Source organism: Notolepis coatsorum, assembly GCF_963971535.1.
Source record: "Notolepis coatsorum genome assembly, chromosome: 8".
Lineage (NCBI taxonomy): Eukaryota > Metazoa > Chordata > Actinopteri > Aulopiformes > Paralepididae > Notolepis > Notolepis coatsorum.
In genome coordinates, this window is record NC_140172.1 from 22,030,615 (window position 1) to 22,042,411 (window position 11,797).

Here is an 11,797-nt window from a genome sequence, read left to right on the forward strand (position 1 = left end):
GGCCACAGACCAGAGATACCCACCTGGGTAGCGGAGCTACAAGCTAGCATACAGACTAGCATACAAGCTAGCGCATTAGCTAACCAACAAGCTAATGCAATAGCTAACCAAGCTAACACGCAGACCATTCAGAGCGACATCGACAGACTCAGGGAAGAATTAAAGAAGGGTCAGGACGAGCTTAGAGAAGAAATAAATAAGAGACTCGAGACAATTGATGGAAAACCACAAGAACAAGAGAAAGATATAAGGATGCTAGAAGGAAGGACAGCTGAAACGGAGGAATGGAATACAGAAATACAAGAAATTCTAAAGGCGACGCTCGAACAACAAAATATGTTGAGAGAAAAGCTAACAGACTTGGAGGGGAGGTCGAGGAGAAATAATATACGAATATGGCGACTGAGAGAAGGGATAGAGGAAGACTCGATGACCAAATATGTAGACAACCTAATTCGAGAAAAACTGGAAGTGTCAGACCTCGTCAAGATAGAGATTCAAAAGGCACACGGCGCCGAAGCCACAGATAAACAGACCACCGAGAGCAGTTATAGTTAATTTCTTGAAATTCAAAGTCAAAGAAAACATTCTCAGAGCAGCCTGGCAGACGAAGATGGAGGTGGAGGGACAGAGAATAACCTTCGACCATGACTATTCAACAGAGGTGGCGGTAAAGCGTTGGAGCTATGTTCAGATAAAAAATACTCTGAAAGAGAAAGGAATCAGTTTTCAATCACCAATGACCACGCTGAAGGTTCATTGGAAAGAAGGCATAAAGGTGTACAACAACGTGAGGGAAGTGACGAGGGAGAGGATGGAAGGTGCCGGGAGGAGAAGAGGAGAGACCGACGCTGATGCAGAGGTTGGAGGAGGCGAGAAGATGGACCAGGGTCGGGGGACGAAGAAGAGGAGAGGAGGACGGGACGGTGAAGGAGATCTGAACCGATTCAAAGCGGATCAACTGAGAAGAAAGACGAAAAGACACTGAGAAGGGGAACAGAGGAGACGAGAGGGGACACGGTGATCCAGGGAAGGATAAGTACAATACACATTAAACTGGTATACATGGGACACACACAATACAAGTAAAGGTAAACATGAAAAGGACTTATACAATGAGAAGATGGTAAGGTACATACGAGATAATTATACCAAAAGTTTTTTAAAAAAGGACATGGAGATTCAAGAGATATAATTGAGGCGGATATGAAAGAACCACAGGATTACACGTGACACATAATACAAATAGATGGGAACATGAAAGTGACTAATGCAGAGCTTATGACCGGGAGCTCGGAGGTCGCACACAGAACGAGCTGGACATGTATAGTGCGCATTTCGTAGCCACTAGGGGGAGCCCTCTCACTAGGAGAGCCACTACTCCCCACCTGCCAGCGGGGGAAAGAGGGAGACTACTGAATCCCTCAACTACCATGGAAGTTCCAAGTGTTAATGTTGAAGTTAATGTTGATTATGGTTATATGTATGTAAATCAGACAGGTATAGCAGTGGCTACAACCACAAATATTATTTTATGTGACATGGGTAGAACGGGAGAACATTTGGAAAAGAAATGACACAAGTTAAGGGTATCAAAATGATGTCGCTGAATGTAAATGGTATGAATAATCTGATTAAAAGGAGTAAGGTGATGACGAAACTTAGGAAAGAAGAGGCGCAGGTTATCTTATTACAAGAAACGCATCTAATATCACAAGAACATGAAAAGCTGAAGAGATTCAGGTATGAGAATCTGTTTTATAGTTTTTTTAAACAGAACCTTAGAAGAGGAGTAGCTATACTAATTAAAAACACAGTGAAGTTTGAAATGATCAGGGAAATAAGTGATAAAGAGGGGAGGTATGTAATGGTCAAGGGGAAAATGGAAGGTGAAATGGTAACACTAGTGAATGTATATGCTCCACCAGAAAGTGAGAAATATTTATTTGAAACAATCTTTGCTATCATAGCAATGGAAGGGGAAGGGGTCCTAATCTGTACAGGTGATTTTAATGTAGTACTGAACTATGACATAGACACGACAAGCACAAAGAAATGGAGGACAAACATTAGCAAATATATGAATATAAAAATGGCAGAATTAGGAATCATGGATATATGGAGAGAAATGCACACACTAGATAGAGAATACACACATTATTAGCATCCACACACAACATATTCAAGGATAGACTATTTTCTCATGACAACAGGGGACAGATACAGGGTAGAAGACTGCAGGATAGGGGTGACGGACATATCAGATCATAGCGCAATATATCTGACAGTGAATCTTAAAAGTAGGCGAGAAATACAGTTTGGAGACTGAATGTAGGACTATTAAATAGCAACGGTTTGGTTAATGAAGTAAAAGGAGACATAATTAGATACAGAGAAGAAAATGATAATGGAGAGGTAGACCCAAACATTTTATGGGATGCACTAAAGGTAGTAATATGTGGAAAATGTATAGCAAATACAGCATTATTCAAGAAGGCCAGAATAGAGACATACCAGAACTTGATGAAGAAACTGAAAGAATTAGAGAAAGAACACCAACGCTCAAAGAACCAAAAGGCACTTAGAGAGGTAAAGGAAGTTAGAGGAAAGATAAACAAAGAACTGCTGACAGAAATAGAGAAAAAAGCTAGATACATGAAACAGACATACTATGAAGGAGGACTGAGAGCGACCAGACTTTTAGCTAGACGAATCAGGACACAACAAAAACTGAACACAATACACACAATAAGGGACACGAACACAAACAAAATACTAAGAGAACCAGCTGAAATAGAGAAGACATTTGAAGAATACTATAAGAAACTATACACACAACCGATAGCGGCAGGAGAAGAGGAGATAGAGAATTTTTTAGGAAAATTATCGATAGGGAAGGAACAGAACGAAATATTAAATGCAGAGATTACAGAACAAGAAGTGGGGAATGTGATCAGTAAAGCAAAGAGCAGTAAGTCACCGGGTAGCGACGGATTCCCCTCTGAATTCTACAAATCTGCAATTTGACCTGACTCACACTGCCATGCCTCCCACCCACAAAGTAGGCAACTCCTTGGATCTCATATTTTCCCGTAACTCCAGCATCATTAACACCACGGTAACTCCCCTACATGTATCTGACCATTCCTTCATATCCTTCTCATGCTTAACCGAAAGGTCTTCACCCCAACTCAAACCGTCTCACTCAGACGCAACCTGCCCTCCCTATCCCCCTCCACCCTCTCCTCTGACATACTATCTACCTTTGAGTGACACCTTCTCTGCTCTCCCCACAGAGATGGCAACCTCCACCCTCCTCTCAGCCCTTGCAACCTCCTTCGACAAGCTCTGTCCCCTCGTTGAGACACCTGCCCGCCGTTCCCCACCCAGTCCATGGCTGACGGATGCAGTGAGAGAACAAAGACAGGTCCTGAGAGCGGCTGAGAGGAAGTATAGAAAGTCACGCCTCACTGCTGCCATCGACACATATCACAACCTCTTGTTAACATTCTCCAAAACCATTACTAATGCCAAAGCTTCTTTCTTTCACCATAGGATCGAGGCCTCTGCCAATAATCTTCGCAAACTGCAGGCTACCATGTCCTCCCTCCTCACTCCCCCCACCCCCTCCTCCCTCATCTTTTTCTGCCGAAGACTTTGCGATCTTCTTTGAGGAAAAGGTGGAGAACATCCGCAGCTCCTTCTCCCAACCCCCACCCATTCCAAACACTGAATCGAGAACGTCATCCTTCACTCTGTCATCTTTCTCTCCCATTACAGAAGCCGAGACCCTGACACTGGTAACATCGAACCGTCCAACTACATGCCAGCTGGACCAGCTACCCTCCCCACTCCTCCAGACCATAGCACCGGACATCCTCCCATTCCTAACTCCCTAAAACAAGCCTAGGTCACGCCCCTCAAAAAAAAAAAAACCTGAACCCCACAGTCATAGGCAACTATCGTCCTGTCTCTCTTCTCTCCTTCCTTTCTAAAACACTTGAACGTGCTGTATCCAACCAACTTACTGCTTATCTCTTACATAATGACCTCCTAGACCCTAATCAGTCAAAAACGGCCCTCATTGTGGTCACAGAGGCACTTCACTTAGCAAAAGCGAAAGGCCTCTCCTCTGTCCTGATTCTCCTAGATCTATCTGCAGCCTTCGACACAGTCAACCATCAGATCCTCCTCGCGGCCCTCGCAGGAATGGGAGTGGCTGGATCTGCGCTGACATGGCTGACATCATACCTCAATGACCGCTCCTACCAAGTGTCATGGAGAGGGACTCTGTCGGCCACCCGCCCCCTGCTGATGGGTGTCCCCCAGGGCTCGGTCCTAGGACCCCTTCTCTTCTCCCTCTACACTAAATCACTGGGTAACATTATCACGTCTCATGGCTTCTCATATCATTGTTATGCCGATGATACTCAACTCTTCCTCTCCTTTCCTCCCTCAGATATCCACGTCTCTGAGCGGATCTCGGCCTGCCTGTCCGACAGCTCCGCCTGGATGACGACCAACCACCTCAAACTGAACCTAAGCTAAACAGAATTGCTCCACCTGCCGGCCAAATCCTCCCCCCTGAACGACCCACCCCAGTTAGGACAGCCGAATCCCGTCCAATCTTTCGCCGTCGACTAAAGATGCACTTCTTCAACCATTATCTGAAATAATGGAAGAAAAAAAATCTAACCCTAACTAACCTTACTGTCATGCACTTGTCCTAATAAACTAACCTACACTGTAACATGCAACACTTTGATGAACATTGTTACTCAGCTGATAGAGTTGTACCCTTCCTGATGACCTGTCGTACAGAACTTGTAAGTCGCTTTGGATAAAAGCGTCAGCTAAATGACTAAATGTAAATGTAAAACATTTAGACAGGAACTGAGCCCCATATTAGAAGCAGCATTCAGACACACGATGAAAGAAGGCACAATGCCACCTTCATGGAAAGAAGCCATAATTACTACAATTCCAAAAGAAGGGAAAGATAGAGAACTATGTAGCAGTTTCAGACCTGTGCCCATACTTAATGTAGATTACAAGATGTATACATCAATAATGTCCAAAAGATTTGAGACATTTATGACAGATATTATAGACGAGGACCAGACCGGATTCATTAAAGGAAGGCAGACACAGGATAACATAAGAAAGACAGTGCAGGTGGTAGAGGAGATGCAAAAGGAAGGAGGAAGTGCAGTATTAGTTAGCCTAGATGCAGAAAAAGCATTCGACAGTGTAAGCTGGATATTTCTATATAAAGTATTGGAGAAATTTGGATTAGACAAAAACGCTATGAAAACAATTAGGGCATTATATCAATAACCGACGGCAAGGATTAAGGTAAATGGTAGTCTGACTGACCGGATTAAACTAGAGAGAGCTACCACACAGGGTTGTTGTCTTTCGCCGACGCTCTTCGATGTATTCATCGAACCACTGGCTCAACTAATTAGACAGACCAAAGACATCAAAGGGGTGGAGATAAGGGGAACAGAACATAAATTGGGACTGTTCGCAGACGACGTGATAGTATATATGAGGCAACCAGACATAAGCTTTCCGACACTGATGGATTTACTGACAGAATATGGATATTACTCAGGGTATAGACTCAACATGACGAAGACACAGACTTTAGCACTGAACTACACGCCAACGATAGAGATCAAAGAAAAATACAAAATTAAATGGGACATGGACAGGATCAAGTACTTAGGGGTGAACATTACAAGAGGGGTGGAGGGGCTATACGAGGCAAACTATACACAGATTAATCAGAAAATCAAGAGAGACCTAGAAAGATGGACAGTAATGCCCCTAGATTTCAGCTCAAGGATCGAAATCATTAAGATGAACATATTACCAAGGTTATTATACCTATTTCAGTCTTTACCTATATTAATACCACAAAAACAATTCAGGGAATGGGATAGACAGATATCAAGATTCATTTGGGGGGGGGGGGGGGGGGGGGGGATCAAGGATCAGATATGTGACTCTACAACTACCAAAGGAGAAAGGAGGAATGGCAGTACCCAGTTTAAAAGGCTATTACTATGCAGCACAGCTTAGAACAGTAGCATGCTGGTGCAATCTGAATTATGAAGCCAAATGGAAAGATATAGAAACCAAAAGAGAGGGATTCGAAGTGCAGACACTAATAGGAGATAGGGAGCTGTTCAGAAGACAGGAACAACTACTGGACCCAATTACCAAATTCACTATAAGCATATGGAACACAATAGTAAAGAAATACAAGCTAGAAAAAGAATCCAAGATACTGAGATGGATAACACACAACAACAAATTCAAACCAGGGATAGACAACCATGGGTTCAAAAGATGGGAATGGGGGGGGGGGGGAATAACAGCAATATGTACAATGATAGGAGGGGAGATGCAGACTCTACTACAAAAATTGAAAAAGATTCGGACTAGAGAATAGAGACCACTTTAGATATTTACAGATTAGAGATTACTATGACAAAGAAATAAAACAAGACAGAGATGGAATGGGGTAATTAGGATAATGGTAAAATCATATGAAGGAAGGAAGGGGAGGGTTATATGAGCACTATATCAGGCAATAATGGACAGTAAGGGAATTACAACCTTGTATGTAAAAGAAAAGTGGGAGAAAGAGTTAGAAATAGAGATAACAGAGGAGGAATGGTATAACACATGTAAGATACAACAATCAACCACAGGATCAAGGATATGGAGGGAGTTTGGGTGGAAAAACATAATTAGATTCTTTATAACACCAGAAATACAGGGCAATTACACACCAGCACAGAAACCATGTTGGATAAAATGTGGACAAGAAGTAGCAAACCACACACATATTCTGGGGATGTCAGATAATAAGAAACTATTGGGAAGAGATAGGAGAGATAATAAATGAAATAGTAGGATATGAAATACCCCAGACAGGTCTAGTACTATACCTAGGGAACCTGTCACAGAAAGACATTCAGGGAGAAGACAAATATTTGATTAAGATACTATTAGTAGCAGCCAAGAAAGCACTGACTAAGCTGTGGTACAGGGTAGAAGCACAGACGAAGGAACAATGGACAGAGATAATAGAGGGGATATAGGAAATGGAGAGAATCACGCATATGCTGAGGCTGCAAGAGGAGAAATTTGTCAAAATGGGAAACGTGGGAGGAATATAGGAAGAAGAGGAATGACATCACAGAAGGATGAAAAGGAAACAAGAAAATAATTGAAATGTAAATAAAAAATGTAAATATAGAAATGACCAATGAACCCATGTCATACCTTGTCTTTTATTTATTTTCTTTATTGTTTCTGTCTGTTTAATAGTATTGTGAATTGTGTATTTAGTATTTTGTACCTGTATGTAAATCAAAATTGAAAATAAAAAATTAAGTTTAAAAGAAAAGACTTCAGGGCTCCCTAGACCGGCAAGTGGGGGGCAAATGCGCGCAACGACCAGGAAGGGGAGGGGGGAATTGGCATAACGACTAAATTGGGATGGGAGAAAAATACAGAAAAAAATAGGAGGAGAAAAAGTAGGTAAAAAACATTCTTTCCTCCTTTGCCTTTCAGCTGTAGGCCACAACAGGATTAACAAGCAGCATCAAGGCTGCAACAGTTGTCTTGGTGCTGGGCAGACTGAAAGGTTATAGAGTGGCAATATGCTGGATACTATAAGACTGTTGAAAGAAACAGGCTAAATGTGATCTTAATTCATGATCTTGATCTGATAAACATTACAAACGAATGATTAATAGGCTACTCTTTGGCTAAACAAGATATGGATACATTTACATGTAATTTATATTCCTAATATAATGTCTATTCCATTGAATATATCATTTCAGACTGAATTATCTGTACTAGTGGTCTGTGTACTCTTAATTGCTCCCCAGAACAACACAAACTAGGAACAACATTGATATTGTTACAAGGACAGATACAACCACAATGCAATATTGCAGGCAACTGCCTGTTGGGTTTTATCTCAGTATTTTATTAATTTAAGTTTTCAATAACCGCCCTTGGAGCAGATTCACTTTTAAATCACATCAACTAACTTTGGAGTATAAAACATTTTTAGAACTAGAGAAATACAAACTGAACGAATACAAAACACACACAAGATCTGAACTCTTCATTGGTGTACTTCTCTCTTCTCCAGGTACAATTTCTGCATTGCTCCCCAACAACAAGCAGAGATATGAATGAGTCAAGGCCTCACTGCTGTGACCAGTGTGAGAAGAGCTTCATTAACTCTGGAGACCTAAAGAAACACCAGCGCATTCATACAGGAGAGAAACCCTATAACTGTGACCAGTGTGAGAAGAGCTTCAGTAACTCTGGACACTTAAAGATACACCAGCGCATTCATACAGGAGATAAGCCCTACTACTGTGACCAGTGTGAGAAGAGCTTCAGTAACTCTGGACACTTAAAGATACACCAGCGTATTCATACAGGAGAGAAGCCTTACTTCTGTGACCAATGTGGAACATGCTTCAGTACCTCTGGAGACTTAAAGAGACACCAGCGCATTCATACAGGAGAAAAGCCTTACTACTGTGACCAATGTGGAACACGCTTCAGTACCTCTGGAGACTTAAAGAAACACCAGCGTATTCATACAGGAGAGAAGCCCTATAACTGTGACCAGTGTGAGAAGAGCTTCAGTAACTCTGGCAACTTAAAGAAACACCAGCGTATTCATACAGGAGAGAAGCCCTATAACTGTGACCAGTGTGAGAAGAGCTTCAGTAAATGTGGAGACTTAAAGAGACACCAGCGCATTCATACAGGAGAGAAGCCCTACAACTGTGACCAATGTGGAACACGCTTCAGGTATCGTGGAAACTTAAAGCAACACCAGCGCATTCATACAGGAGAGAAGCCCCACTACTGTGACCAGTGTGAGAAAAGCTTCAGTCAATCTGGAGAATTAAAGATACACCAGCGCATTCATACAGGAGAGAAGCCCTATAACTGTGACCAGTGTGAGAAGAGCTTCAGTCAATTTGGACACTTAAAGAGACACCAGTGCATTCATACAGAATAGACTTACCACTCTGACAAGTTTGGTAAGAGCTTCAGTCAAACTGGAGACTTAAAGAGACACCAGCGCATTCATACAGTAGAAATATACCATTATATTCCACTATATTCATTCAAACCCTAAAATTGTGTAGAAATCTGCCTAGAAACTCAACATACTTGACACATTCTTCCTGGACAGCAATCCAACTAATGTGATCTGCATCAGAAGAACTTCTGACACTCCTCTTCAAATCAGTTTTGTGGTTTTAATAGAGCCTTACTCTCTAGTCCTCTCTTCCAACAATAGTTGTCTCTCTTCCAACATGGCTGCCTGTAACCAGACACACATATGGCCCAAGGCGTGCTTGAGCATCTGCCCTTTTCCCTCAGAGTCAGAAAATGCCCCTTTCTGCCTGGTGGTAATTGTATTGTATTTTTAGTTTATTCTCTATTGCAATTCTATCAAATGTGCTAAATATAGATGTAACAATGTATTTTTAAGTTTTGAAAGATTGCATCCCTCCCACCTATTCTTTGACATCTGTAAGCTTTGCAACAGGACTCACTAGGAAATACTGCATGTGGTTTAGGAGGGGTGGCTCCTAGGTAGAGCAGAGCAGGACGCAGAAAGAGACAATATCTCCTCCTGTGTATGAAGATCATCATTTAAATATTTATTTTAAATATTTCTTGTTATACCTGACATCGCTGCGGATGAGGGCAATCTGAACTTTTTTCTTAAACATTAGTATTACTCATGAACTGTTAATTTATGTAAACGTGTTTGACTGAGGATGAGAAACGCTGTTTGCTTGTCATACAGACATCTGAGCAACATGGTCAGCATATTATCTTGACTTGATATTTGAAAGATCTCCTGTTCCAAAGCATTATTGAGCAAAAGCTGAACTATTTCACAAATGATGACCACTCAATAATAGTTTCATACAGGCTAAAACACTGAGAAGCACACATTTAATATAAGGCCGGTTACACTGGGGGAAAACAGCAATGTTGTATTTTCGAATGATTACGTTTGCATGTCCAAGTTAAAAGGAAATGCCGCTTTGGCAGGAAAACGCGTTTTCCTATCTGCAACGCTGAAAGGGTGTTTTTGTTTTGGAAACTCGCCAACAATAGTGCCATGTAATTTGCACGAGCCAGATACGGAGCCGTTCTTGCCCAACGCCCATGTGCAGTAGTAGACACCGACGCCAAATTCTCCCCTGGCTGGACCTATACAGGATATCAGCTGCGTTCTCCTCAGATTGCCTGTAGCTGCGGCTAAACTAAGCTCTAAGTTATTGTTATAAGGAACCCAGTCCAAACTACAACAGTCTGCATTCCCTTAACAATTGTTTGTATTGAGCCGTATTGTATTGTACCCATTCTGCAATCTGTTAAATAACGTTTTCATCCATTCATTCTGCTAGCATTAACATTACTACGCTGCTAGCCACAATGCTATACTGTTATAATGGCATATCCCAATCACGTTAGCACGTAAGCTAACAAAATCTGCAATCTTTTTGTGAGACTAAACTCCGCTCTTGGTGGTCAATTGTGTTGATGTTAGTTTTGTTTCATCAACAAATCATCAACAAATGAGGCATAACACACAGTGAATGTATCCGTTTTTGTTTATTGCACTTTGTTTCTTGCTGAAAAATAAATGCTATGTTGCTAAATGGCTCATGCGAGGTATTTAAAGATGGTGGCTTTCTGAGATTTTGAGCAGGATGTGGAGTGACTCGTGTTTGAACTACATCGCCACCTACGGCGTTGGCATTGTACTACATGTATATACATCACTCTGTGCTCACGAGACAAAACGACGTCTAACTTGCCTGCCATTACGCAGCGTTCTGAAAAGCTAAATGAAAACGAATCGTTTTGGCCCTAATGTAACCGCAGCCTAAATGTACGACTTTGCTGCAGTCTCGTTCTCTGCGCTCGCCTCCACACTGTTTGGAACTTATTGGGCGCATCTTGCAAACTCACAAAAATCTTGATGAGACTAAAGTCATACACTTTCATTGACCAATCAGCAATATTGTTGGGTGCCCTCATACAATAACATCAAACAAGTGTGGACTGGAATGCAGACCATAACTGGCATTAAACCGGCGGGGGGAACGGGAGTGGATGGAGATGTAGACCGGGCGAATGAGCTAAACCTGTATTACAATAGGTTTGATACGGCGGCCCCGGCTAGTCCCCCCCTACTCCAGTTGCCCTGCCCACCCCCACACCTCTCAGCCCCTCAACTCGAGCAGCCCCCTCCCTCCCCCAACTGCCCACCCCCCCTCATTGCTGGTGCAGCCTGTCTGCCCCCTGCGGCTCGAAGACCCGCTCCTCCCCCAAACACCTGAGACCCCCACAGTGTGGCTCTCTGCAGACCAGGTGAGTACACAGCTGAGCAAGTCCCTAAGTGCCCGCGTCCCAGCACGTCCAAGGACTACAGGCCGGTGGCTCTAACCTCTCATATAATGAAGACCATGGAGAGGTTAGTCCTGGAGCAACTCCGCCCGGTGATCAAACCCCACCTAGACCCACTCCAGTTCGCCTACCAGCCCCGACTGGGGGTAGAGGATGCTGTCATCTACCTGCTGAACCGAGCCTACACTCACAGAGACAAGTCGGGGAGCACTGAGAGTCATGTTCTTTGACTTCTCCAGTGCTTTTGATACCTATGGCCTTCCTCTTCACCGTCTACACCAACGACTTCCACTATCGGTCAGAGTCC

At 42.7% G+C, this 11,797-nt stretch overlaps 1 protein-coding gene across 1 annotated transcript in view; it reads left to right on the forward strand.

Annotated features, from left to right (window-relative positions):
• Positions 1 to 11,423, forward strand: part of LOC311233358 (tropomodulin-3-like) — a gene marked incomplete at its 3' end in the record, with an annotated part of 75,073 nt that extends 63,650 nt beyond the window's left edge. The window contains exon 6 of the mRNA XM_084320334.1: positions 11,311 to 11,423. Within this exon, the coding sequence (XP_084176460.1) occupies positions 11,311 to 11,423 (113 nt within the window). The remainder of the gene's footprint in view (positions 1 to 11,310) is intronic.
• Between the last annotated feature and the right edge of the window lie 374 nt (positions 11,424 to 11,797).